This window comes from Acyrthosiphon pisum, chromosome X (assembly GCF_005508785.2).
Source record: "Acyrthosiphon pisum isolate AL4f chromosome X, pea_aphid_22Mar2018_4r6ur, whole genome shotgun sequence".
Classification (NCBI taxonomy): domain Eukaryota; kingdom Metazoa; phylum Arthropoda; class Insecta; order Hemiptera; family Aphididae; genus Acyrthosiphon; species Acyrthosiphon pisum.
In genome coordinates this window covers 11,674,059-11,700,414 of record NC_042493.1, presented here as the reverse complement: position 1 = coordinate 11,700,414, position 26,356 = coordinate 11,674,059, and the positions used below count along the sequence as shown (strand labels likewise).

The window sequence follows — 26,356 nt, the reverse complement described above, 5'->3', positions numbered from 1 at the left end:
CGAAAAAAGTAATAGACAAATCTGAAGCCCCTAAATAAATTCTAACTATCAAGGCCCGGGGGCCATGCCCCCCCTCAATCCGGGCTTGGGCCCAGCATTGCTTATAAGCATATTATTTTGCTGGGTTTAAAAAATAACATAATAAGCCAACAGTACTCCTAAATGAATATATATTAATTATTTTGGAAATTAATTAATTTAGAATGTAATACAAATAATAATATTAAACTTTGGTACCTACCTAACTTATTTTATGAATCTATATGTACTATTTTATTATGTATTAGATAGGAACGTAAAAAAAAAATAATACTTATCTTTAGTTGACTTGCTGTTTTTTATGATTGTCATCTATTGATTTATATAGGTATAGAATATAGATACATTAGCTATACAATATTATGGTGATTTACTTATACAGTTCATAAACACCAAAAAAAGAAAATGCATCAATATTAATCAATCGCTGTCTAGATTCGATTATGATCAATTTACGTAACAAAGTTTGACTTAAAAAGTGTATTTTGTTAGTACACCTTATGTCTTATTATTCCTATACTGGTTAGGTTACTCTGTAGACATAAAATATGGTAACAAAATATTTGTTTCGATTTATTTTATTATAAACCGCACGATTTAACTTGAAAATGTCGTCTACGTTGCCTACGTGGCTATAAAGTACCTATACCTAATATACGATACAGGTCCCACCTGTGCATCTACTTACAAAGACCTGCATCGACCCAAATCAGAAATAGAAAACAAACGGGAACAATCTAAAGCTTTATATTATACATTTAAAACGTGATTAAAACTTTAGATATTTAATGACACGTTAGCTCTTATAAATATATAAAATACCTACATAAAAATCACATAATCATACTTATACCTACTGTAGATACCTGCAGATATTCGAATAAAAACATTTTCATTTAAAATAAATTTTAATATTAATTACGGCATCGTAATTTGTAATAACAGGGTTATTCCTTCGAGTTCGTTGTACAATAATTACAGGTCTAATTGAATACAATTATGGATTATTATAGTAGAAACTTAATGAATAGGTACCTACTATCTTCTAGGTAGGTATAATTAGAAAGGTACCATTCTACAACAAGTTGTAAGTTCGTTATGCCACGATACCACTAGCTGTGTATACATATTATTATAATTTTGTTTACATTACAATGAACGGATATTTTTTACTATCTATGTAATATTATTACTTTTTTATTACAGTACCGTCAAACTTGTTGTGGTTACAAGCAGTTTTAAGGTTTAATTAGAAATTACAGAAACAAATAATAAATTATAGGTTATCTTACCTAGTTACAAGAAACCTAGGTCTCAATAATTAGTTCTATAATAACCCGGATTCACAGCTGCGTCGTGTGTCGTGTCGTGTCGTGTCGATCAAATCGTATTGTGATTGGATATTACTTTTTTGGTGTCGTGTAATAACCTGCAAGGTGTAACCGAGTATACCAAGAATTGACTACTGCTCAACTTTTAAACCATATTGGTTACCAGTCGTAACCATATAATAACCAAGCCCTCGCTCGACACGACACACGACGTAGCTGTGAATGCGGATATATCAAAGTTATTAAATACACCTTTCATAATATTTTGTTTATATTTCATTTTTGTGACTGCCCAAATTTACACAAGATTTTATAGTCAGTGACCGATTATACAGTTATAAAATTATATTACATAAAAGATAAAATACGATACTTCACTCTGTGTACCTACTGTGAAGTAAGAAAGAATTTAATAATAGAGAGAGGGGGAGTTGGAGTTCATCAAAGTAAAAAAAAACTTACTTCAAAATTCCCCAGTCTCCTCCTATGTATCTACTATATATAGTCATATAGATAAACTGTTACAATACAATTACCTATAATACACGTAGGTACAACTAAGTACTAAGGTACCTATACTACTCCGGCCCAGGAGAGAGTACTTCTGGGCGGCGGCTCAAACATGTCTGTTTTCGCGCATTCCCACCACAAAACCTTCCCGTACGCTGGCCGCCGCCAACTCTAGCCGCCGCCACCGTCGCCGCCGCCGACCATGAAACGGTGACAGTGGTTGTATACAGCGCGTACTATAGTGTTACCGTTATTTTACGTGTTTGCATACATACACAAAATTTGCGTTTTTGCGTAATACCTACACAGTTTTTTTCCAGTTTTTGCGTAGTTAAACAGTATTATTTTTTTTATACCTAACTACAGAATATAACATGGACGTCGTAGATATTTCTCCTGTTAAAAAAAATCCATGTGGAAAAGTAAGTGTTTGCATACTTATATATTATTTCTATTGCAAATTTTTAATTTTTAAATATATTGTTTTTTTTATAGTTTATTGGCACTGGTCAAAAGAAAATCATAATTAATAAAGACAAACTCAAACAACAGCTGGAAAATCCAGAGATGAGCAAATTGTCTTTCAGACAAATGATCGTAGACATCTCAAAAACTACCGGTATTGGGCAACGTACGGTACAAAACACATTGGCCGAGTACAGAAATGAAGGTACAGTGACATCGCCCAACAAAAAAAAAGTGAGACCTACAGTTATTGAAAAAGTTGACGAATTTGATAAAAATGCCATACGACAAAAAATTCACAATTTTTGGAGGAACCGTGAGGTACCCACTATTCCAAAAATGTTAGTTGCCATTAATGAAGATGATTCATTACCAAGCCTTAGTCGTTCGTCTTTCCAACGAATATTAAAAGATTTGCAATTCGAATATGTAAAAAAAAATCGGAACAGTGCTCTTCTCGAAAGAGAAGATTTAATAACTTGGCGCCGACGTTATTTAGATAAAATAAGGCATTACAGATCACAGAATAGGCCAATATATTACTTAGACGAGACGTGGGTCAACGCAGGCGAGACGCATAACAGGGCATGGCTCGATACCACGGTCAAGTCATCACGAGATGCATTCATCAATGGCCTCACCACAGGACAAAAGCAACCCTCCGGGAAAGGTAAGCGTCTCATCGTACTGCATATCGGATCGACAGATGGTTTTGTCCCGGGGGGCCTTTTGTGTTTTGAATCTAAAACCAATTCGTCTGACTACCACGATGAAATGAACGGCGATACATTTTTTGAATGGTTTGTTAAAACCCTGCCGTTGCTGAAGGATAACGCCGTCATTGTAATGGACAACGCCTCATACAATTCCGTGAAGAAGCACAAAATACCGGTCATGTCTTGGAAGAAACAAGAAATTATAGATTGGCTTGAAAGCAAAGGCAAGGTCGTTAAACATCCAACTGTAAAAGTAGATTTAATGAATAAAGTCCGAAAAATAAAAAAACAGTACGACCAATATGTAATTGATGAGTACGCAAAACAAAATAACAAACTCATACTGCGATTACCACCATATCACTGCGAGCTAAATCCCATCGAGCTCGCGTGGTCGTCGGTAAAAAGTTATGTTCGGACTCATAACAACACCTTCAAATTAAAGGACGTACAGGAGTTGCTGAAAAAAGGCGTGGACCACGTCACCCCGGAAATGTGGACCAATTTTGTTGGACATGTGATAAAGGAAGAAGAAAAGTTTTGGAACATCGAGCATACAACTGACGAATTAATAGACAATCTACCAGAAGAAGGAGCACGTCATGTTCTATCGATAGGAACTGGTGATACGTCAAGTTCTTCAGATTATGACTCTGATTAATTTATTTGTATTTTAATTATTTTGATTTTTTTCGCTATTATTTAATTTTTTTTGTATATAATTTTATTCATGAATTTTTTTTTACTAAATTATCATTACAAAGTGTATTATCTTATGTACAATTGATCATTTTTGTTGGTATACATAGATAAAAAAATTGATATTACATACATATTATTTGTATTATTATTGTATACATATTAGGTGCGCCAGTCGCCAGGTGTTATTATTTTCGTTATGTGTTACTTGAGCCGATGTATACAAACAACCTGTTGCCGCTCGGCGGCGGCAGCTGTGGTATTAGCCGCCAGTCGCTCGCAGTGAGTGGGGGAACTTTGGGCGGCGAATTCGGGCCGACACCGCGGAGCTAATTCATTTGGATGCGCGAACGAGAAGTACTCTCTCCTGGGCCGGAGTATATACTATACTTGAACTGGTTGAATTAAAGAATCTAACTGAATTACATACCTAATTTTATTATGATGTGACTTTGAGAGAATATTTGTATAAATATTATAACACGCAATTAAGGCATGACAAATAAAATCTGTTTTTTTATCCAAGTTTACCAGTATGACGGTTTTACAGTTAAACAGTTTTCTTTAAAAACTTTTTGGGGAGTTAGCGATGATATAGCATAATATTAATATATTATTGACACGACACGGGCGAAAAATTAACAGACTGTGACAAATTTAACACAACTTGACAATTGACAATTATATTTATCTAAAAACAGCATTTTGTATAAATATTATTATGTTAGGTACTACTGTATAAAGTAAATATATTTTATAATATTAAAATAAAAATATATATTATATGTATAGGTAATATAGCTGTAAAAAACTATAAAATTGCCCTGATCTTTCAGACAACACGAGATATACACATGACAATATACAATGAACAGTTGTGATGAAAATAAAACTCGTGTTTCATACTAAATCGTTAACGGTTCCGCAGATCAGTTTAGTGAAAGTAGTTATCACATTGTTGTTTAACAATTTATAAATACACATTTATTAACATATAGGTACTGAATCATATGATAATATCCTTGTATATAAATATATATAATTAGGTAATCGCTTAACTGATTTAACGTTTAAAAATAAACAAACAATAAAAAAATAAAGAACGCGCCCTATAAGTCATCGTTTACCTCCTTAATTCAACAGGTGTAAAATACAATATATTATTAGGTAGGTAATGTACAGCTGCACTGTACGAAACGCGCATGTCCCACTATAATCCACTCAACCGAACAAAAGAAATTTGGCGTTGATGTGAACATTTGAAATACAATATAACTAGGTCCGTTGTGAAATGGTGAAGCACAATTTTCTGTAACGTTTCTAACCAAGGTCTTAATTACATAACACGTTAACATTCGTGTCGAAGAGCGCTCTCTGTCTGCAATATTTAGGTAAGTACTGTTTACCTGTTTGATACTTGCATGGTACAGTTACAGAGGGTTAAGGACAATATCAGCGATGCAAAACGAAAAACGGACTTCAGTACGATTATATAGTTTAAAATGTATAAAATGCATAACTGAGCCATCGAGTAACATCCGTGTATTATATTATAGGACATGCGGCGTTCTATGTACGATGTGAAATCCAGAGATTTGTACACATACCTACCTATATTATAAAATGTGTAGGCAGTATATATTTTACATTAACATATTATTTTAACATTATTTTTTTAGTATAAATTAGTGGGTACGAAAGTACGAGTCTAAGTATTGTACACACACGTGCGCGATAGGATACGGGAAACGCACAATAATAGGTGTAACAAATTAGGTATAAACATATTATAGTTATAGATAAGTATAAAAATATTATTATCGACAAGTCTCATTATAGAAGGGATAAGTGACGAGCTCGCGTCTGTGGGTCATAGAAATGCTTGGCGACTACACTGAGGCAAGGTTTCCGAATTTACGATGATAGATTGTGCGCTCTTCCAAGCCGCGAGAAAATTACGATTAGCAGACCGAATCGAGCTCTCAGAAGTCGGAGTTGATAATAATATGGTTCCATGTTCGACAACAACTCTACTACTACAGTACTACTCTAGTACGGGGTCGAGTGTCGATTAGCAAGTTTTGTACGATTCATTTCAGGCTGCCTGTGGTTTTAAAGGTCGACGAATTTATCGAAAACAATAATAATAATAATAATGATGATTAAATCAAATCGAAACTGACAATAATTAATTACGAATATAATATTATAATCAACAGAAGTGTGACCAGAGAAAAATCTGTTTTTTTAATAGAAACAAAAATATTTGTCCCGATAACCTGGTGGCTGGTCACCCTACAGAAGTACATAGACACAACTGTAGAAAATACTAGAAGAATTCAAGAATAAGCTCAGCCACTGAAAACGGAACAATTTTTGCGTTAACTTAAAAAGTGTTGTGTGTATTACATTTTTAGCAAATGTGAGATATTTTAATATTTTTGGAAGCAGCTATGGGGCATAAAAACAATATCAACTGTATGGGCAATTATTGGACAAGGTTGAGCTGTCTTGTTTAATACATATTATATTAATATATTATACATGAATGGTGATAATAATATAATATTATGATGCTCAAAAACCTATTATATCATGGACCGCACATCTGTACACATTAGTCATTGTCAAGCCTCAAGCTTAAACTATTGCTATGCAAAATATCACAAAAAAAAAAATTTAAGAAATAAGGTAAACATTAATTTATGTGATTTACTTAAATCTATTGTACGCTATAATATGTAATTTCAACTTAATTACTGTTTGACTAGACTTTTTTAGAAAAAAAAAAAAAAACTAAGATTTTCTACGATAGTTTACACTTGAGTTTTGAAATCCACTCTAATAAAAATCTTTAAATATTTTCTAGAGATAGGTACTTATATGAAAAAGTGTGCAGTCCACTTAATATAATAGATCTACAATCTACAATTTAGGTACTGTATTTGCCATGTACATTGTACATTGTACCTACAGAAAAAAACTTAGTAACTAGGTAACTTAGTTACAACTAGTAATTAGGTCTTCTATGAGCGTTAATATTTTAACCTTAAACTTCTGGGTAGATACTACACTAGATAAAAATAAAATTCCATCGAAATATAATATGATCCTTTTCCCCATATATTCATGATTGATGATGAGCAAACAAACATTGAAAAATAAATATGAATAAAATATATTATTATGCAATTTATTTGTCAAAATATGGTCGATGGACACTATTAATTAACTACTTCTAGTATTTGTACCTATAGCAAAGGCATTCAAACTTTTTCATCCCATTGCTTCTTTGAGTGTTCACAATATTTTGACGGCTCCCAAATTATTTTGAAAAAATGCATATAATATGGACAATATGGATGATAATACCAGTGACTTTAGTACTAGAAATAATAATTAAAATGGTCGTGTGACGTGTTTCGTTATTGTTTCTATAACCGCTTTAATGATTATAAATAATATTATTTTATATTAATATTATATATGAGCTACATTAATTATAGTTTCTGGTGCTTTGACGTGGCTCTCTTTTGACAACCCTTGCAACGCCCCAGGGAGCCACGGCGCCCAGTTTGAATACCTTTGACTGTATAGGCTATAAGATTTTTAATTCTTCTCATATAAATTAGCAGTTAATTTTGATATCTGTATCAAGTGTAGTATATAGCCATTTTTGTTTTCAATTTATTCAGTAAATACTGAATAGTCGATAAATAACTGTAAACAAATGTCAAGGAGTATTGATCCATGAGACTTGCACCAGATATTTTGATGTACAAATTAAAAATAACATTATTACGGTGAGCACAATGTCCAAACAAAATTTTCATGATGATGATGAGATGATAATAATAATAAAAATAATAATAGTAAACATCAAAACAAAAAGTTATAGCGACAGCAATGAAATTAACAATAAAAATAATATGTGTGTCCAGCTAACAGATTTTAAAACTAAGTGCTCGACACATGGTATTATATTTTTAAGATTATTATTAGTTATTACTAACAGTGGTTTAGCGGCAGTTCACACGCATTTATACGACTTCTGGAGTTGGCGAACACGTGTTGTACACGCGTATCATATCTGACTGACTGACAGCGCCTCCTTCTTCTTGTGAAAAAGCAAAACCATCTAAAAAATAATATTAATTAACCAATAAACGACCACCACTAGATATTGATCAAACCGGATCATCGAACAAACAAAACTGCGTGCAGAAACCAACTAACGTAAAAACAATAAGTCACAACACCCAGTATTTTGTCACTTACGGTTCATTTCAACTTCTGTAGTCGAATGTAATCGAGATTTGAAATTGAAAACATTTTTTACGTTCTCAAGGAGACGTGCCTTTTCGTTTGTTCTAGAAACAATAAATAAATAACGTGCACACATATTAACATACGTGACTACACTTAAGAACATTTACACAACAAATGAATAATTTACATATTATATTATGTGCAACAGAAAATAAATGATATTGCATGTCACCATAGGTTTTATAGATATCATTCAACCGATATAATATAACATTTAAAATTGTATACAAGATACCATTCAACCAATATCATTTTACATTTTAACTTGTATACAATAGTTCAACAACACAATATATCCACTACAAAATCATTATCATCAAATATTCCTGAATAATATGTAATACTAACTAATTAATAATGACACTTTTTACACGGTATAAAAATTTATTCATCTAATAAAAATGTACATCAAAGGTTATTTCGAAAACACGAAAAATTTTTGTACCATAACATTTTACACAAACCTATGTCTCGGATTAACAACATTGTTTGTTTCTGGTTTTCGTAATTCGTTTTCCCTTAATGTTTGAACCAAAGTTTTTTTAGTAGTTGTTTGAATTCTGAAAATAAAATAATGGTTGAAAAACAAAGTATACATTGGGTATAATGCCATATTTTAAACTAAGTTTACTAACGATAAAGCCGCTAAATCTAATCCCATGACAACAGTTACTGAAAACAGCATCAAAATCCAGAAAATTGGTGATGTGAATACCATGACATCCATGCCAGTAAACACAGAACCAATAGGGAATAACTGCCATACGTGACTGAAATAAAGGTAAAAAATCTAAGTATTAATCATAGAAATTTAAGTAATTTAACATAATATAATTTACATAATTGTATTGGAAAAATATATCAAAAATCGATTATTATCAAGATACTATAAATAATATTTGTATTTCCTCACATTAACTACGCGAATTCATATTTAAAAATCAAAATACTACATGACATTTCAAATATTTAAGTAATAAACACTTTTTAATTTTAATATAATTAAGGGGACTGCAGTTAGATGTGTACTGTGTAGACGTGTAATATATTATACATTTATACAACTATAATAAAAATATTTTTCTACAAAAATATAAAATAGTATTATAATTAAAATGGTATTTTTACAATTTAAGAGTTGTATTAAAACTGTTTTTAGAATATTAAAAATATCCATTAAATCCATTAAATCAGAGTACGAAAATTTTGTTAAACAATTAGGCCTAAATTACCACCTTTCGTGTAATAACTACAGTTACCTTAAATCTTAATTCACACTAATATAAAATAATATAATTTGCTTATAATATAGAATATTAGTGACAATAACAATTTATTATTACAATTAATAATATTTTTTTTTTTCAATAATCAACTATATTTCAACACTTACCTGTAGATGACCAGAAACACAAACCATGCAGCAATTGAACCCCATATAGCTGTATGTACAATATAAGACCAGGACTGTATGTGTAGGCCAGCTTTGAGACACACAACAATGACAACATACTAAAATACAAAATATGCAATGTTTAATGTACATTTTACTGTATTGCAGGAATAATGAAATTTAATTTACTGTGTATATAAAATTTCCCATGAGTAAGTAACCGCCTTCTTTTCCATTAGACCAGACAACTTCATGTTTCAATGCAAACATACAAATCCAGAATAACAGAAACGAGTGAAGTATAGCGTTAAACACCCATATCCAAAATATCCGTACGTTAAATGTGTCTAAAGTCTGTGAATAGAGCTGAGGAAACTTGAGCCTTGTGTTTGCAGTGCACACAATGTCAAATATACCGATTACCAAGGGCGGAGCAGCAGTAAATAGCTATGAACAAAATTAAATAAGAAATTTGAAATAAACATTTTCAATTACACTTTAAATTTTAAAAACACTCACAACATTATATAGTCCAATTGTCCACCTTTCAAAAATGATTTGACCGGACCAACCAGAATAAATTGCAAACCACAGTTCAATGATGTACAAGCAAATATTTTTGTAGAAACTATACAAAATCAACTTAGACATTCTATTATAATTCCAAGCACCGTGGACAAACAATAATTTCAACAGGAACTTAAACTATGAATTGTTAATGTCATTGTTAAAATTATAATATAAAAATGTAAGACAAAATATAATTATAGCTACTATAATGCATACTTGGGCTATAGAATAATCAGATGCGCAAGCAGCCTGTAATCCTTCAACACCCGATATACCAACACCAACATGTGCTTTTTGGATCATTGCCACATCATTTGCTCCATCACCAATTGCTAATGTCACTTGATGTGTATTTAATGTTACTAATTCTACAACCTGTTTCAAGATAAAATAAAATAAAAATTTACGAGACATTTGTAGAATTAAAATTTAAAACATACTTCTGCTTTTTGCATAGGTGATACACGGCAGCATATAACAGACTTGCAACTCATACATAGTTCTAAGAAATCCATTTTTAGATCATGGGATAGAGCATGTTTCAATGACTGGCCATCAATTACTAGCGTTAAAGGATTATCAGGCTTCCCTACAGCTGGTCCCCGCTCACTCATGTGCTGCCGTAACGATTCTCTAAGTTCCTTTAAATTAAAACAACAATACATTATTATGGTTTAACACTGACTGAATAGTACACTAACATCCAATGTAGGTTCATTAAGTATAATTAAAGGAGTTCCTTGTGTAATCAGATTTGTTGAGAATCCAATATTAATGGCAGTTTCTTGTTTATCTCCAGTCAGTACCCAAACATTGATATCCGCTTTAATCAGAGCTGCAATGGTTTCTGGTACCTTTATCAAAACATATTCATTAGTCACTAATTATGAAACATTTAAATTGCTATGAACTGACTTGATCTTGTAATTTGTCTTCAACGGCTGTCGCCCCGAGCAGAATGAGATTTACTTCAATTAATTTGGCCACCTCATCAATAGCACCCTCGCGATTTGTGAGAACATTACCCGCTTTCAAAAATTCTTCATTCCAAACAGAGTAAGTGTGCTCCGAAATCTCGGCATAAGCAAAACACAATGTACGATAACCATTATTTGCAAATTCTTCGAGATGCTTTAATGTTATTTCTTTATACTCTTCACCCGCCCTTGAAAGCCGTTCAAAAATAACAGTATCTGCACCCTGAAAATAATTTTGTTTAAATATTTAAAATCAACTACTTATTGTTGAAGTAATCCATAAACTTACTTTACAATAGAGATAAATCTTTTTGTCCGGCGCACGCACAATGACGGACATTCGCTTTCTAGCGCTGGTAAACTCTATGACAGTCAAAACTTCATATTCCTCGTTGATGCCCAATGCTGAAACCGTGACCGCTCTAGGAGTACGGGTATGGAATACATAACCAAACAATTGACACCCTTTCAACAACGCTTGTTCATCTAATGATAATAAAAACAGGTAAATAAGACTCTACATTAATAAACAGCATAAGCAATTTAAAAACCTGGAGATGATGCATGGTATAACATTTCATCTGAGTCTTTAATCTTCTCCGGAATAACCGTATGACAAACAGACATCATTCTTAAGAATTCTAAAACATAATCTTGCGTTGGATGGTTTTTTGAATTCTGTATAAAAGACAAATCCAATTTTAAATTTTAAAGCAATTTAAACAGCATAAATGAAAAACACAACATTTACATACATTTATTAAGGTATCTTGTGAACCTTCTAAGTAAAGGACTCCGGCTATTGAACAATGTTTAAATTCCATAACGTTTCTTGTTAACGTACCAGTCTTATCAGAAAAAATATATTTAACCTAAAAAAAATAAGTAATATAACTGATCTTGTTCATTCACAATGCTTAACAAATTACCATGCCCAATTCTTCATTTAAATTTGAAGTTCGTGCCATAGCAGGTGTATTACTTTCTTGGTGATACATTTCAATGTCGTTATTGATAAACAGTGCCTAAACAACAATTATAAATATAAATTACTAAATGACCATTAAGTATTCATGATATAACTTACTTGCATGAAGCGTACAACCTCAACAGTCACTTGCAACGAAATAGGAATTAAATTGTTAAATAGTATAAAGAATGTGAGTAAATTAAATGCAAATTTGAATGTAACAAAATCTGAAAATAAAAATACAGAAAATTTTTTTTTTAATTTTACAAAAACAGGGAGTAAGTTATATTACTTACCATCTACTTGTAAATACCAGTCTTTTGATCCTTTCTGTTTGGTCCAAATAATGTTGCAAAACGCGCTTATCAAACACAATGTACACAGCAACAAGAAAAGCATTATAATCTGCGTGTTAACAATTTTGTCTACAGTTGACCTTTTTAGAGGTGCTGAAGTCTGGTTCATCATGAGTTTTGTCTCGTGACCGGTGTAGATAACTACACAACACACCCAAGCGGTGTTACGCAACATGGCACCTCGCAACAGCAGATGGTTGGGACCCAAAGACAATGGACTGAAAATAATAATTATTACAATGCTGAATACTACACTACCTACATAAAGTGATACTCACACTCTATCTACCAATTTTAAGCTGCCAGCAAAATCGTAGATCAACCGATTTGGAAGCTCACACTCAATTACCCCTTTAAAGCGCATGAGATCATTTGCATCGACATAACGTGACGTTTCTGGAAGACCTTGTCGTATTTTGAGATTTGTTTCGCCATCTAGATTCATTGTTTCAATATAACACATACTTTGTGGTTCGCTAGAAATAAAAATAATACAAAAATCATAGAACTAGCGAACTAGTGAACTATAATATGTGTTTGATTTCACACACATAATGAACATTATGAAACATACCTGGAAGAAAGTATTAGAAGATCGGCGGGGAAGAACGTATTATTTTGCACTTTAACAATGTCACCTACGTTTATGAGATCCCATCGTTGTGGCGTCCAAATACCGTTATTTAAGACTTCCACTTTTCGATGGTTGATTTCACGATCTGCTCTATGTCTTTTCTAATAAAACACACATAAAAAAAAAATCAGTAATAACAATAGTTGTGGGAGTAATGATTACAATGGGTATAATGAGTAAACACTTACAAAGTCTTCAATAATTTCTTTAAGTGCAGAGACTAAAAGAATAAAACATAATGGTACTAATGTTGTGAATCGACCCAGTGGGAGACACTTCCGGTATTTGCTGAAATAAAATAAAAAAATACTTTAAGTTTTTGTTTGGCACTTTGGCCTAAATAGGAGTAACAGTTATTGATATTAAAAATCCTAAGAAAATAAATTTTAACAAATGTGGGACTTTAGTTAATATGTTATACTAAAATGTACTGCAGAGGATCCTGTGCGTTTATTAATAAAATATCAATGTTTGAAAGCAACATTATGTACCTGTATAAAAATATAACTATTAAATCATTTTGATGTGCTTATTAACTCTTTTACCCTGATTTATCTGATTATTATTCTATTAATTCTAATTTAAAATAATTTAAAAGATCGGATATTATCAATTTTAGTTAAATATATAATAAAAATTATAAAAAAATTAAAATAAAATATAATAACTTCAAATGATTTAATCTATTTTTAAAACAATTTACAAATAGTTCCAGTCTACAACAATTTCGAAATTAAATACAAAATGTGTTTTACATTCAGAATCTATAGTAAAAAATAAATAATTTTAGTATTTCACCAAAATGAAAAAGAACTTATACTAAATTTTGGCATATACGATAGTTTTAAATAAAATTATAATTTGTATTATGTATGTAAACACAATTTTTTGATGTAATTTTGTGATTTACATCATCGTCCCTTTTAATAAATAAAATAGGTAGTATGTAATAATATTTACAAGTAACGATGCAAATTAAATTAATAATTCACTACATCCAGAATAACTGTAATCTATTGTATGGAATGATAGAAATTAAAAATTCAATTTTAAAGTATTATTTTCTAATTTATTTCAATATTTTCCTATTGATGAAATTACATTTTATCATTCAAAAAATATTTTTAATAAACGCATTCTACAGCTGCTGAATTTGAATCACGTTCAAATGCCATTTTTGACCCATATATCAAATAGTTATGACTATAGTGTAATATAATCTTTCATCTTTTCATAATATAATGTATCAATTAGACTAGGTATTTCTATTTTTTTTTTTTTTCAATAAAGTCTTGATTTTAGTCTTCTTGTATTCTAAAGTTAGTATAGTACCTAGTATAAGTACAAATTTAAAAATGGATATTCTATAAGAAAATTGAATCAAAAGCCTACCATTTATTGGCAAGTGGCTCTGCTCTACTCTGATGTACATTAGGTGTCTTGTAGGTCACTGTAATTGATGTGTTAAATTAATATAAAAAATATAAAAAAAAATTGTGCCTAAGTATTATTAATATCATAATAATTTATGCCAGTATTCATTTCTTTAGTTTATTGTAATCTTGTATCAAATTTACAAGCTTTTTGTCCAAGCAAAAAAATGTTTGATGATATTTATAGAAAAAAACTAAATTTTAAATTATTTATAGCTCAAAAGGAATAAAAATATTTTCAAATTAAACCGTGTATATAAAATGCTAATATAAACATTCGGTGAAAATTTCAAGTATTTATGGTTATTCGTTTTTTAATTACAACAAACTAAGACAATAGATTTTGTCGAAAACTGCTTTAGCGTAAAAATTAATGATTTTCCTCAAATTTTTTTGTTTTTTCCCAATACTTTTGAAAACTACTAGTAATTTAGATTTAGATACACTTTCTCACTAGACAAATTGCTGAAGTTGAATATCAAACCTTTATTACGACTAGGTGGGTACTTATTATATATTTTAAATACCTATAGATGAATAATTAATAATCTTTTACGACAATATTTGAAAGTAAAGGAAAATCGCACAACCTTTATAATTTTTATTTTATTTAATTTACATACATTTAGGTTGATATAACTCAACAGCATGTTAAGTTATTGTAAACATGAATAATGTATTTTATATAATAATCTTTGTATGGTTAACAATTTAAAACCTGTAATTTAAATAATATTTGTGGTTAAATAAATTTATATACTTATACATATTTTGTTCTTAACAATCGGTTTGTTTTTTAAAACATATATTAACATGGTACCTAATATATTCATTCAAATTTACTCAACATTTTTGATAGAACACGTATTACAAGTATATATTTAAGTGTTTTTACTGTTAATTTGTACGTGTGAATGCATAAATCAATTTATTTTAGAAAATAAAACTTTATCTATATTTATGTTTTACGCAAAATCTGTTTTCGAGATTTTGGTTTTTGGTGCAACTCTAAAACAAATGACTGTAGGTACATGAAATTTTCGCTGAATGTTTATATTTGCATTTTCTATACACAATAACATTTTCCAGATATTTTGAACTGTTTACGGACATTTTCAGTTTCCATTTTTTTTAGTTTTATTTTCTATAAATATCAATAAAATTTTATTTGTTGGTTAAAAAAGCTTGAAAATTTAATAGAAGGCTCCTAGTATATTGTTTCAAAGGCAGATGAAAAAAATTAAAAATATATAGCCACATTTTTTTTTTATAATCATTTAAAGTTTAAAAATTGACAAATTATGTAAAAATCACGAAAATTAGCAAATTATTTTGAGTTAAGAATTTGTAAAAATTTTTCTTTTTAAATCTAAGATTTGAAAATGTAATACAAAGTTCCTCATAAATTTGTCTACCTTTATCAAATAAAAATGTCTACATGAAAGTCAATTAAATTTTTATGAGCGTTTAAAATTCATATTTTTACAGCATTTGATATTCATTTGATGTTTCATGTAACGATTTTCTTATTTTGTTGTAATTAAAAAACAAATGACTGTAGATACTTGAAAATTTCACTGAATGTTTATATTAGCATTTTCTATACACGATAAAATTTTGAAAATAATTTGAGTTTTTTTGAGCTGTTTACGGACATTGTCAGTGTTCATTTTTAAAATTTTTTTTCAATAAAATTTTATTTGTTGGGTAAAAATTAAAAAAGCGTGAAAATTTAATACAAGGCTCCTAATGTATTATTACAAAAGTAGTTGAAAAATATTAAAAATACATACGCACAATTTTTTTATAAGTATTTAAAGTTCGAATTTCGACAAAATTTATCAAATTTATAATTTAATAATAATTATTAATTTATTATTTTGTAGTTAATGTATAAAATTTTCAATTATTATAGATAAGGATTGAAAATTTAAAACAAGGTTCAACGTAAATAAGTTATATATAAATTACTTTATCCACATTAATATCATCAAACTATATACTTATATAGTAATATCATAGGCTGACTGACCGTTTTTGCTCAGAATCGTTTTCTCATACAATGATATTATATCATTGAATTTAAATTAAACACCATCCATTACAATGGCCCAATTGTACCCTAACAATACAGCAGAGTGACACCCACTTGCTCACCTTTTTTAAATTATATTTCACATCTGTTGAACAATATCATAATATAATAAATTGTATAATTCATCAAATTGAAATTAAATATCTTATTAAACACAATTTCGTAAAGAATAACGTAACGACTAATGAAAATTATTAGTAGGGATAAAAAATAGTTTACACGTGGAGGAACTCCATCTCCCACCCCTATTCGATCACTCCATAAACGCCTGAAATATAGATAAAATATAAACATAAATAAGCACATCTAAAGATATTTTTGATTTATAAAAAATCTAACATGTAAAACATGTAAAACATTAATACGCGGAATACGTTTTACAAAATAAATTTAAATGTTTTATCAAATGTTGATATACCTACATAAATAATTTTTAAAAAAAATAATAAAATATTCTGTCTATGATATCCCCATAATATATTATTATTGTCAAGTTTTGTATATATCATCCAAAACCCCTCGATGCATATAGTTAGTCGATTTTGTTATGGAAATGTGTTTGAAATTTAAACAATCAATACGTAGGTACAGTCATCAAAAAAAAATATTCATAATTGGTTATGTAAATAAACTGTATAGTGTATACTGTATACTGTATATAATGTACAGTGAATACTGTATACCCTGTGAGCGAAATTATAATGGCATATAATGTATAGTAACTGAATAACTTGTAAGATGTAGATACCTAGGTACCTATATAAAATAATAGTAAAATTGAAAAAAGTATGGGATATTTTAAGTGCTCAAAATAATTTTGTTGATCAATTTAAAATTTAAATATTTATTTTATGACACTAGATTTTTTAAAACATCGACAATAACCTTATTTTTTGGTCGACTCATAAAAATGTAAAATGGATAAACCATCCCTACCACCAATGGCCAATACCTGTAGTATATTATATGCAGTAAAATACACATTTTATATACCTATATTATGTATGTATATACAATATTCCACTGGAAACGAATTTATGAACTATTCCCGGGCACCAGCAGTGATAATAAATCAGAACCCCGATACAAAGGTCACGAAGCCATTAACATTTACAGCCGAATGGCCTCGACAGTAAGGTCAGTTAATATCAAAGAGTGCATACAATATCATACTTTTAGCAAATTACACGTCAAATACACTTGGGAAACGTTGTTTTCCTTATTGTATATCAGTTCATCGTTCAAACGCGTCGGTGACCGGTGGTGACACATAAATCCGAAACAGCGACGCCCAATAAAAGGATCGGGTGTGACGGACGACGGTGAACGTTTGGCGCCAGGCAGATATCAGTATTGCATTCAAACGTATAAATACACTTAAAGTACAATTTGTTATCAAAGCAAACCTACTATTCATTGTTATTTTTCTAGCATAAAATACCTGATTGAAATGTTCACCACAAAAACCAAATTATTGATAACACAATAGAAACGACTAACGAGTATAATAATTAATAATAATGATACATTTCTAATTAATTTAAATTAGAAACTGTGTTATAATTCAAAACATACAGACATTTTTTATTTATTTTTAATAATAAAACTTTCATTAACCAACGGATGTTATATATTATATTATGATTATACCTATACACGACTACACATAAGTATATACTAAATAGACTATAAGTTCATGATATGAACCATACTAGGATACTCAAACGAAATCGCAGTATGCATGTAAGACTTCGACTTACCTGTAAGAGCGCTATAAGTAGAAAAAAGCAGTTCGAATAACGCCGGAACTGTTCGAAGAGGAATATGGGCAAGAACGACAGTATACTGTACTTGGCCGTGGATATACAGTTCGAACAGTGCTTTAAGTTATGAACGCTGTTGACGTGTATCGTCCTGCTATCTCTTGCGCCCAGGCAATCGACGGTATCTGGGGGTCCATCGTCTTCGAACCCGTACTGATCTGAAAAAATGTACGGAAACTCGAGGATTAACATCAGCCTGTATGTCCAGAAACCGCATTTCCTATATAGTATTTACACAATATTATATTATGTATATTATTATACAAGGTGTAAGGTTGATCACACACTACGGTTATATTTTATCTGTGAACAGTCTTTGTTGTAGTTCGAACAAATGTACAATGCACAGGGATACATAGTGGGTGATGCTTTTACGTACACTATATCATGAACTAAGATTATATGTATATATCTTAGTTCATGCACTTACCTACCGAGGCGGAGTGAAAACTAGGTAACAAGTTACATTAAAAATAGTTACATTTTCGCTCCGTTCTCGGTGTTCAAAATAGGTAAACCATAGGTAGAAGTTGAACAAACGACGATGATAAATATATTGTGTGGGCTTAGTATTAACTACATCGCACATTGTTCACGGATAAATAAAATCGTAATCTGCCACAAACTTGACTCACAGCAGCGCTGTTCATAATTGTTCCGTAAACGATTATATTTGAAAACAGAGTTGGCGGAATAGTTAAAATAATTCACGTTTACATAAATATGTAAATAAAATAGTATTATTTTTTCACGTTTTTTTTTTTGTACAAAAATCGTTTCTCGACGGAAAAACAACTGGGATTTCGAGTTTTTTAAAGCATTCGTATAAACTTTTTTTTAACGCGCCACACACACATCATAGTTTATTTGCTTTCGGGTGATAGAACGCATGTGTGTGTGAAAATATTGAAAATTATAAATATATAGATAGCGTAAACGGGAGTGTTATAGTAGTATGACTATATTATACAATAATAGACTATAATAATCCTGGGAATCACGCACTACCATTAAAAAATGGTTTAGTTAGTTTTCGACATCTAAAAATAATAAGACTCAACTTTATAGGTTAATTTAATTTTATATGGGTACACGAATTTATTTACATACGAAATATACGACCAGATTAAGAGGACGTCGCACCCGCATATGTTATCTCCGTCTTACACACGTACGTTATAGCAAATTTTCGTTCGCTAGTTTCAATAGGGTGCTGTCATTTTTGATTTTAGAGTGAATTGACCTATTATCAAACTAGTAAACGAAAATTTGCTATGTCGTACGTTTGTAAGACGGATACAACACATGCGGGTACGACATCCTCTTAAGTTGATTTAATTACCCTGGATATTTTTTACCTAAATATGTCTCCTAAGTCCTAATAACTATATATTATCGTAAAATAAGAGTTTTCTTTAAATTTTATTAATTTAGTAGACATTTGACAAGTTATTTTATTGAATAATGTTTTATTTATTTTGATGATGTGTTATTATATTAATAAGCATATATTTTGAACATGCATACTATCTATATACGTCTAAGAACTACAAAAGCGATTTTTATGATTACGTGTTGAATTAAATTAGATTTTGTGCACTCTTAAATATTTAAAGTAATATACTTTTATCATTATTCCGGTATAAAGTTCAATATGTATATTGTATATGCCTTAGTATTAACTATAAAAATATATAGTATAATGATAATATAATCAATAGTCTTAGTTATATGTTAGGTAAAATAATAACATAAATATAGAAATTTGTTTAATACATGCTTAACAAGTTTATAAAATATCCATATTTAATGTTTTTAATTAGTTTATGTTGTTAATTAAATAGGTAAGCTATTTCTAATTGTCATACAACAATGAAATTAAGTAGCAAATTAGCGAATGGAAAGAAAATTAGAAAAGAATAATAATAAATGTATATATATGGGTGTATATGGACGGTGCCTAGGTAAATGGGAATAAGTCAATTTTTATACATAAATATATTATTATACATTTGATTTGTAGATATAATTGTACGCTGGGACGACTAGTGATAAATGTATAATAATTTTTTTTATAAAGATTGACTTATTTTCTTTTACCCGGGCATCGTCCGTATAATATAGGTACTCATATAGTCATATATATTATACATGTGTAATATATAAGTAATACAAATATATATTATTTTATTTTTCTTACCTATGCCTTGGCTACTGGATTGTGGAGCCAGTGAATTCCCTTTTTTTGACATGGATTATAATATTTTGCACACTGAGGTAAGAACGATAGGAAGACAAGCTAGCACAACATTATAATTTGTCTGTTCATAAAAACCAAATCAGCACACACACTACTACATACAAATATAATTATACTAACTAAAATGTTACGATTTAAAATAAAATTACCCGACACCAAAAAAGTAAAAATCTTATTTGATATTAAATAATTGATGAGAAAATTAATAGGGTAATTTTGACGTTTTATGGACCATTTTGTAGGGTAAGATAAACACGTGGACTTAATATGTAGGGGAAATCATTTTTAAAGGCCAAACACATACATTGTATATCAGGATAGCGTCGTTCGTAATACGCTTCGTGTAAGTAATTACATTTTGCCAACATAATGTCCCTGCAACCATAATACCATATAAATCGCTATCTGAAACTTTAAGCCAACAAGGTCATAATGAAATTACCGATAAAAAAGTAATGAATAATTTAAGACATGTTACTTTTAGACCATTAATCGATGATTTTAAAATGTATACTACATAATATAGTATGTATACACATAGTATATTCATATAGGGTGGATAATGAACTATATGTGAATCCTTACCGTAGAGTAATCAAAATTCTAAAAACTCTCAGCCTGTCATCAAATTAGCCGGTATAATAAAATTATAAAATATTCATGTACATAGGTAATAGTTAAAGATTAATGAAACATTTAAAACAATATAAATTCGCATGAATCATTTCACTTAACTATTCAGTAGTCTCCAAATTTTGCGTATATAATCTTATACAAAAAATTGTCATGATATGAATATTATGTTTTTCAAAGTATTGCCCATTAAGCCTTAATAAAAAAAAATATATTAAAAAAATAATTTTTCATATTTTTAATTTATAAAAATGAATAATATTTTTCAAAAATAAATTGAAAATTATTCAAACCCACATCATTCGTAAAAATAATTAGGGATGAAAAAATAAAGTTTTAGTAATTTTAAAATAAATATCCTAGCTCAATCGATTTTGTACTAAAAAAAACATTGTTTTAGTAGGTGACTGATACAAAATCATACTGATATATTCAAAATTGAAATTATGAATATTTTCATCACTGAGGTTATACATTTTTTTTAAATATGATGTGTGTTTATAAAACGTATACTGCTCGAGTGACTAATTAACGTTGGTAACACCTGTTTAGTGAAATGTGACCATCACTGTACACGAGAACAGCTGCATCGCATTGAATATAGATTGTACAATCTACGCAATCAACGATTCATACGAATATTTCAAAGTTCTATTACATTTATTATATTAAAATTATAGTAATTCATGTTAGGTATTAAATATTGGTAGGTTTATGTACAAAAACATTTTTGGCTAAATCTAATCACATATTAATTATACAGTTAATATGTAGGTACTATAAAATAAAATTTTTCTAATTCCACTAAGCTTAACTAGACAGTATATTATTATTTAAGTAAAATTCAACCAGAATATTAAAAAAACGAAATATTTCAGAACAAATAAAATCATATAATGAGTTATCTTTTAAAAATAATTATACCATTAAAACGTTAATTTATCTCAATAAATCATAATTATTCAACGTTATCAAGCGATTGAAACGGATTAAACAACTATACTACAATTATTTGTTTTTCAGGTGATAAGAGTTAGATGAAAATCGAATTTAAATGTCAAATGTAAAAATGTATATATTAATATTTTTAGTTATTTTTCTAGATTTTATAGTGACAATAGAAACAATAAGAACCACTGAACTCATAGCTGGCTATGACATGTAACCTCTTTATCATATTCAGAACACTTGTTGTGATTAGATATATTATGTATATTGTATAGACTATAGGTACTAAAATTTAGTATTTTAACAGTTGTAATAAGGCATGAAAAATTAAATATCGTCTAAGCTATCTGCGTTTAATGTATAATACCTACATATTAGTATTGAATTATAAAATATATAGAATATACAATGACATGTCATTTGAAGATATATATTATATAGGTTAATTAATTTTAAAATTAGATTTAAAACACATTAAAATAAGTATAAACTGACGTACAAATATTTGAGTAAAATGAATCCGATAAAAATATACTAATTATATTTTTTGTTCATAACTTTAAACATGAATAATATCCTAAATTCCTGTTAAATTATAACAATATTATATAAAATAATAAGCCAAAAAAAAAACATTAAGTAAAAATTTTTACCTTTCCGAATTGTTTTAGTTTTTAAGCAATATTATGTACTTGTTAAGTGCATATATTTATGTTAAGTAATATATTAAGTAATATCTAAGCAGTTAAAATTATTAATATTAATATGAATTAAAATTACGTGTTTAAAAAAACTATTGCCCTAATACAATATAAATTGTAATTTAATATTTATAACTAAAAAATATTGCATTACTCACTGGCACGTACGAATAACTAAAACAGCTTTAACATTTTACAATTTGACAATCACTATACTGAGTAACACCAAATACTACACCAAGCTTAACAGTTAACAGTATACACAACATTACATTTTAATAATCAAATAGACTATATTATATTGATATAATAAAATATAATCAAATATTCAATTAGAGTATTAGACTTTAAAAGTCCGATAAGGAAAATGTAAAGAGTGTCTACTTTAAACGTAGCCGCTCCGACTGTTCAAATAAATATTCAGATAATTGTAACGTTCAGAACTTTATCTATTTTAAGTAAGAAATTTCACGACAAAATAATGTCGTTTAAAGAACGAATTAATGATAACAATTTAATGACATAATATCAACAAAATAATTACTATCAACTATTTAACTGATATTATTCAATTGCGATTACAATGTTATTAAATTATATTTATAGGTGCATTAAATATTATTAAATATCAATATATATAATATCAATAATATCACGTACAAATGTATAATCATAGGAAAGACAAAATAACCATATTTTTACAATATATGAACTTAAGTACAGACCTTTTATAATACTTCTATACAAGAATAACCAACACAGCAAACGTTTGTATATTATTAAACTTCCATTTTAACCAACTGAAATAATGTAAAAATAAATTGAAATGTACCAATTATACAACCGAAAATATTGATAAAATAAATATGTATATTTTCCTTTTACTATTTGAGATCAGTACATTATAATATTTACATAGGTAATAAAGTTTATAGCAATAAGAAGATATTATATAAATATATAAGTTTAACTGTGAAAATGTCTAACATTTAAATCGCGATGGTTTTCATTTTTTCTAAATAATTTATTTCTATCAAAAAAACTAAGCACGCTGACGGTCGAACAATCAACTTTCATACGTCTGCAAGCCGCAAGTATAAGTGAAAGACTGATGCTTATAATGGTATGTCAGCGGGTGAACACAATCAAATGTCATCCACGCAGGGGTGTAGTAGGTGTTTCCCTCCCGCCCTCCTTCCAACAGCATATTATTTTATTACCCATGAATCACGATAAACCTATAACTTTTCACAATATAAAAATTAATAACAATAAACGATGTGATTTTAATCACTGGAGGGGTCAAAATGTATCAAATGATACTTATTTCACACAATAGGTACCTAGGTATAATTAAAATGAAACGAGTGTCTTTAGGGCTATAGCCTATTAATAGATTTATTTATGGAAAACAATTTTCCATAAAAATAAACTACAACAATATATTTATATAAATATTATAATCATATAACTATTTATTGATGTATAAGGAAGTAACTAAATTAAATATTTATTTAATTTACATTTTTAGAAACATTCATTGCCAAAAAACTGTAAGTACATAAATTAATCACGAGTTTTGAATGTACTGACAAATAACCAAATAAGAGCATTAGGCAGTAACGTGTCGTCTATATAATATAGTCCATAGAATAAATAAGTTATAACTTATATTACACAATATATTATTAATTTTAAATTTAGTGAACAGAAATATTTAGTTGAAAATGTCATCGTAAATAATTGCCCACAATGGTAATTTCCTTAAAGGTAGATGATTTCTAGTTTAGCCAATTCCATAGTTAAGCACTTATATTTGTATGTGTAAGGTCGTCAGTGATAATAAAAAATAAAAATAAATTTAATTTGAAAACTTACCACTATTTTTTGTTGAATATGAACTTTTAAAATAATCACTAAAAACATTATTAGCCAATTGTGTGAATCCTGTGCATTTACATGTTTAACTTGTATAAGTATTTCGGGACATTTTTTATTAAAAAAGTTTAAATATTTTTTAACATTTAAAAATAAAACAATCATTCATTATAACAATCGATAAAATATACATGAAATCGTTTTTATGGTCAAGTTAAGAATTAAGATACGAAGAGAAAATTCTAATCTACCTACCTAATTATGATTTGTGAATAACTTGTGACAAAAATACATCAGTTAACTTGCTATTTAAATTTTTCAGTTAACTGCAAATAATGATCAAAATATCATGGAACAACATTTAACTAAAAAACGTCACGTAAATCAAAGGTAAGAGTTAATTCCCACACACAATACACAGACTATAATTTAAAGACTACTGCCCGATTGTCATCAACAAGTTCTAATAGAATAGATCCCATACAAATATTAATGACAATTTTTTTTTTTACTTTCACTTTAATTTATGTTTTTATACTGTTTTATTAGAAAATATAACACCAGCTTGAGAGACTACATTTATAAGACGTATATTATATTAAATAAAATACATGTTACTATTGGTTATATAATTTATAAGAAATTTCTTTTATTAGCGTATTAAGTTCATATGTTGATAACATTTTAAATTTTACTAACTAAAACTTGAAAAATGTTTTGGTCCTCCATCATTTCAATAATATTGAAAATAAAGTCATTTTTTTTTTAAATTCATAATTTGACGAAATTGGGTATTTAAACAAGAAATAATTATCTTACCTTTAACAATTTTAATTTAGCCTATAATTGTATGTTATTCAAAAAATAAAAATCTTAAAACTTTTCACCACTACGTATATTCTCAACTCATCATTGAATTCAAATTTAACTCATCCATTACAGTGACTATTCCTAATTCATGAGGTTAATTTGAAAGTTGAGACCTATACTATGCATTATATGGGCAACTTAAGAAACTTAAGCCTGTTCGAAATGAATTAATAATAATCTAAAGTATCATTAGTTTTATAAAAAAACAAAAAACAAATATAGGTACATTAAGTTATACATTTATAAATATATCAAAAATGACATTACAAATTATAAATATTAATTGAATATTCAATTCAGAACTAAAATGTTATAGTAATAACTAATAACTACTATGTTTATGAATTTTACATATTTTTGAATTTTTAGGCATTTTTAACTATAAATGCTTTTTGAATTTTTAAGCAACATTGTTTTTATACTTTTATTTTTTTTTAAAATTCTAATTTTTCTTAAATTGTACATTTTAAAGAACATTATTGTTTTGTATGATTTGATTATACACGTTTAAGTTACACAAGTCATACATACCTTTAGGTTGACACATATTTTTTGTTTCACAACTTATGCAAACTAGTGAATATGAAACATTGAAACGCGTAGTTCATAAAATATTAAAAACGTAATTAATATTATAATCTTTGTACATATAAAAATAAAATTGAATAAATAATGCGAAACACCGATAAAACCATCCAAATATTACGCAAAAGGTTATTTTATGTT

General features: G+C 28.6%; 2 protein-coding genes and 1 long non-coding RNA gene across 3 annotated transcripts in view; 1 reads left to right on the top strand and 2 right to left on the bottom strand.

Moving 5' to 3' along the window:
• The first annotated feature begins 319 nt into the window (after nucleotides 1–319).
• On the top strand, nucleotides 320–3,896 carry LOC100164320. The gene is made up of 2 exons (XM_001945576.5): nucleotides 320–2,302; nucleotides 2,376–3,896. Exons 1-2 carry the CDS (start codon nucleotides 2,255–2,257, stop codon nucleotides 3,720–3,722), a joined length of 1,395 nt encoding a protein of 464 aa, XP_001945611.2. The 5' UTR covers nucleotides 320–2,254; the 3' UTR covers nucleotides 3,723–3,896.
• Nucleotides 3,897–6,241: 2,345 nt separating this feature from the next.
• Nucleotides 6,242–26,356, bottom strand: part of LOC100166343 (probable phospholipid-transporting ATPase IA) — a 30,167-nt gene continuing 10,052 nt past the window's right edge. The window contains 22 exon segments of the mRNA XM_008181628.3: nucleotides 6,242–7,898; nucleotides 8,039–8,130; nucleotides 8,554–8,649; nucleotides 8,725–8,859; nucleotides 9,483–9,601; nucleotides 9,672–9,929; nucleotides 10,002–10,187; nucleotides 10,269–10,427; nucleotides 10,493–10,693; nucleotides 10,754–10,906; nucleotides 10,968–11,252; nucleotides 11,319–11,515; nucleotides 11,581–11,707; nucleotides 11,785–11,901; nucleotides 11,959–12,054; nucleotides 12,117–12,226; nucleotides 12,296–12,573; nucleotides 12,634–12,831; nucleotides 12,930–13,090; nucleotides 13,178–13,252; nucleotides 13,254–13,277; nucleotides 18,278–18,498. Coding sequence (XP_008179850.1) covers nucleotides 7,801–7,898; nucleotides 8,039–8,130; nucleotides 8,554–8,649; nucleotides 8,725–8,859; nucleotides 9,483–9,601; nucleotides 9,672–9,929; nucleotides 10,002–10,187; nucleotides 10,269–10,427; nucleotides 10,493–10,693; nucleotides 10,754–10,906; nucleotides 10,968–11,252; nucleotides 11,319–11,515; nucleotides 11,581–11,707; nucleotides 11,785–11,901; nucleotides 11,959–12,054; nucleotides 12,117–12,226; nucleotides 12,296–12,573; nucleotides 12,634–12,831; nucleotides 12,930–13,090; nucleotides 13,178–13,252; nucleotides 13,254–13,277; nucleotides 18,278–18,498 — 3,386 coding nt within the window. The 3' untranslated portion in view covers nucleotides 6,242–7,800.
• On the bottom strand, nucleotides 20,702–25,881 carry LOC115033424. The gene is made up of 3 exons (XR_003838767.1): nucleotides 23,870–25,881; nucleotides 23,608–23,682; nucleotides 20,702–21,011 (listed from the first exon to the last, which is right to left on the bottom strand). It is a non-coding gene; the product is annotated as an uncharacterized LOC115033424 (long non-coding RNA).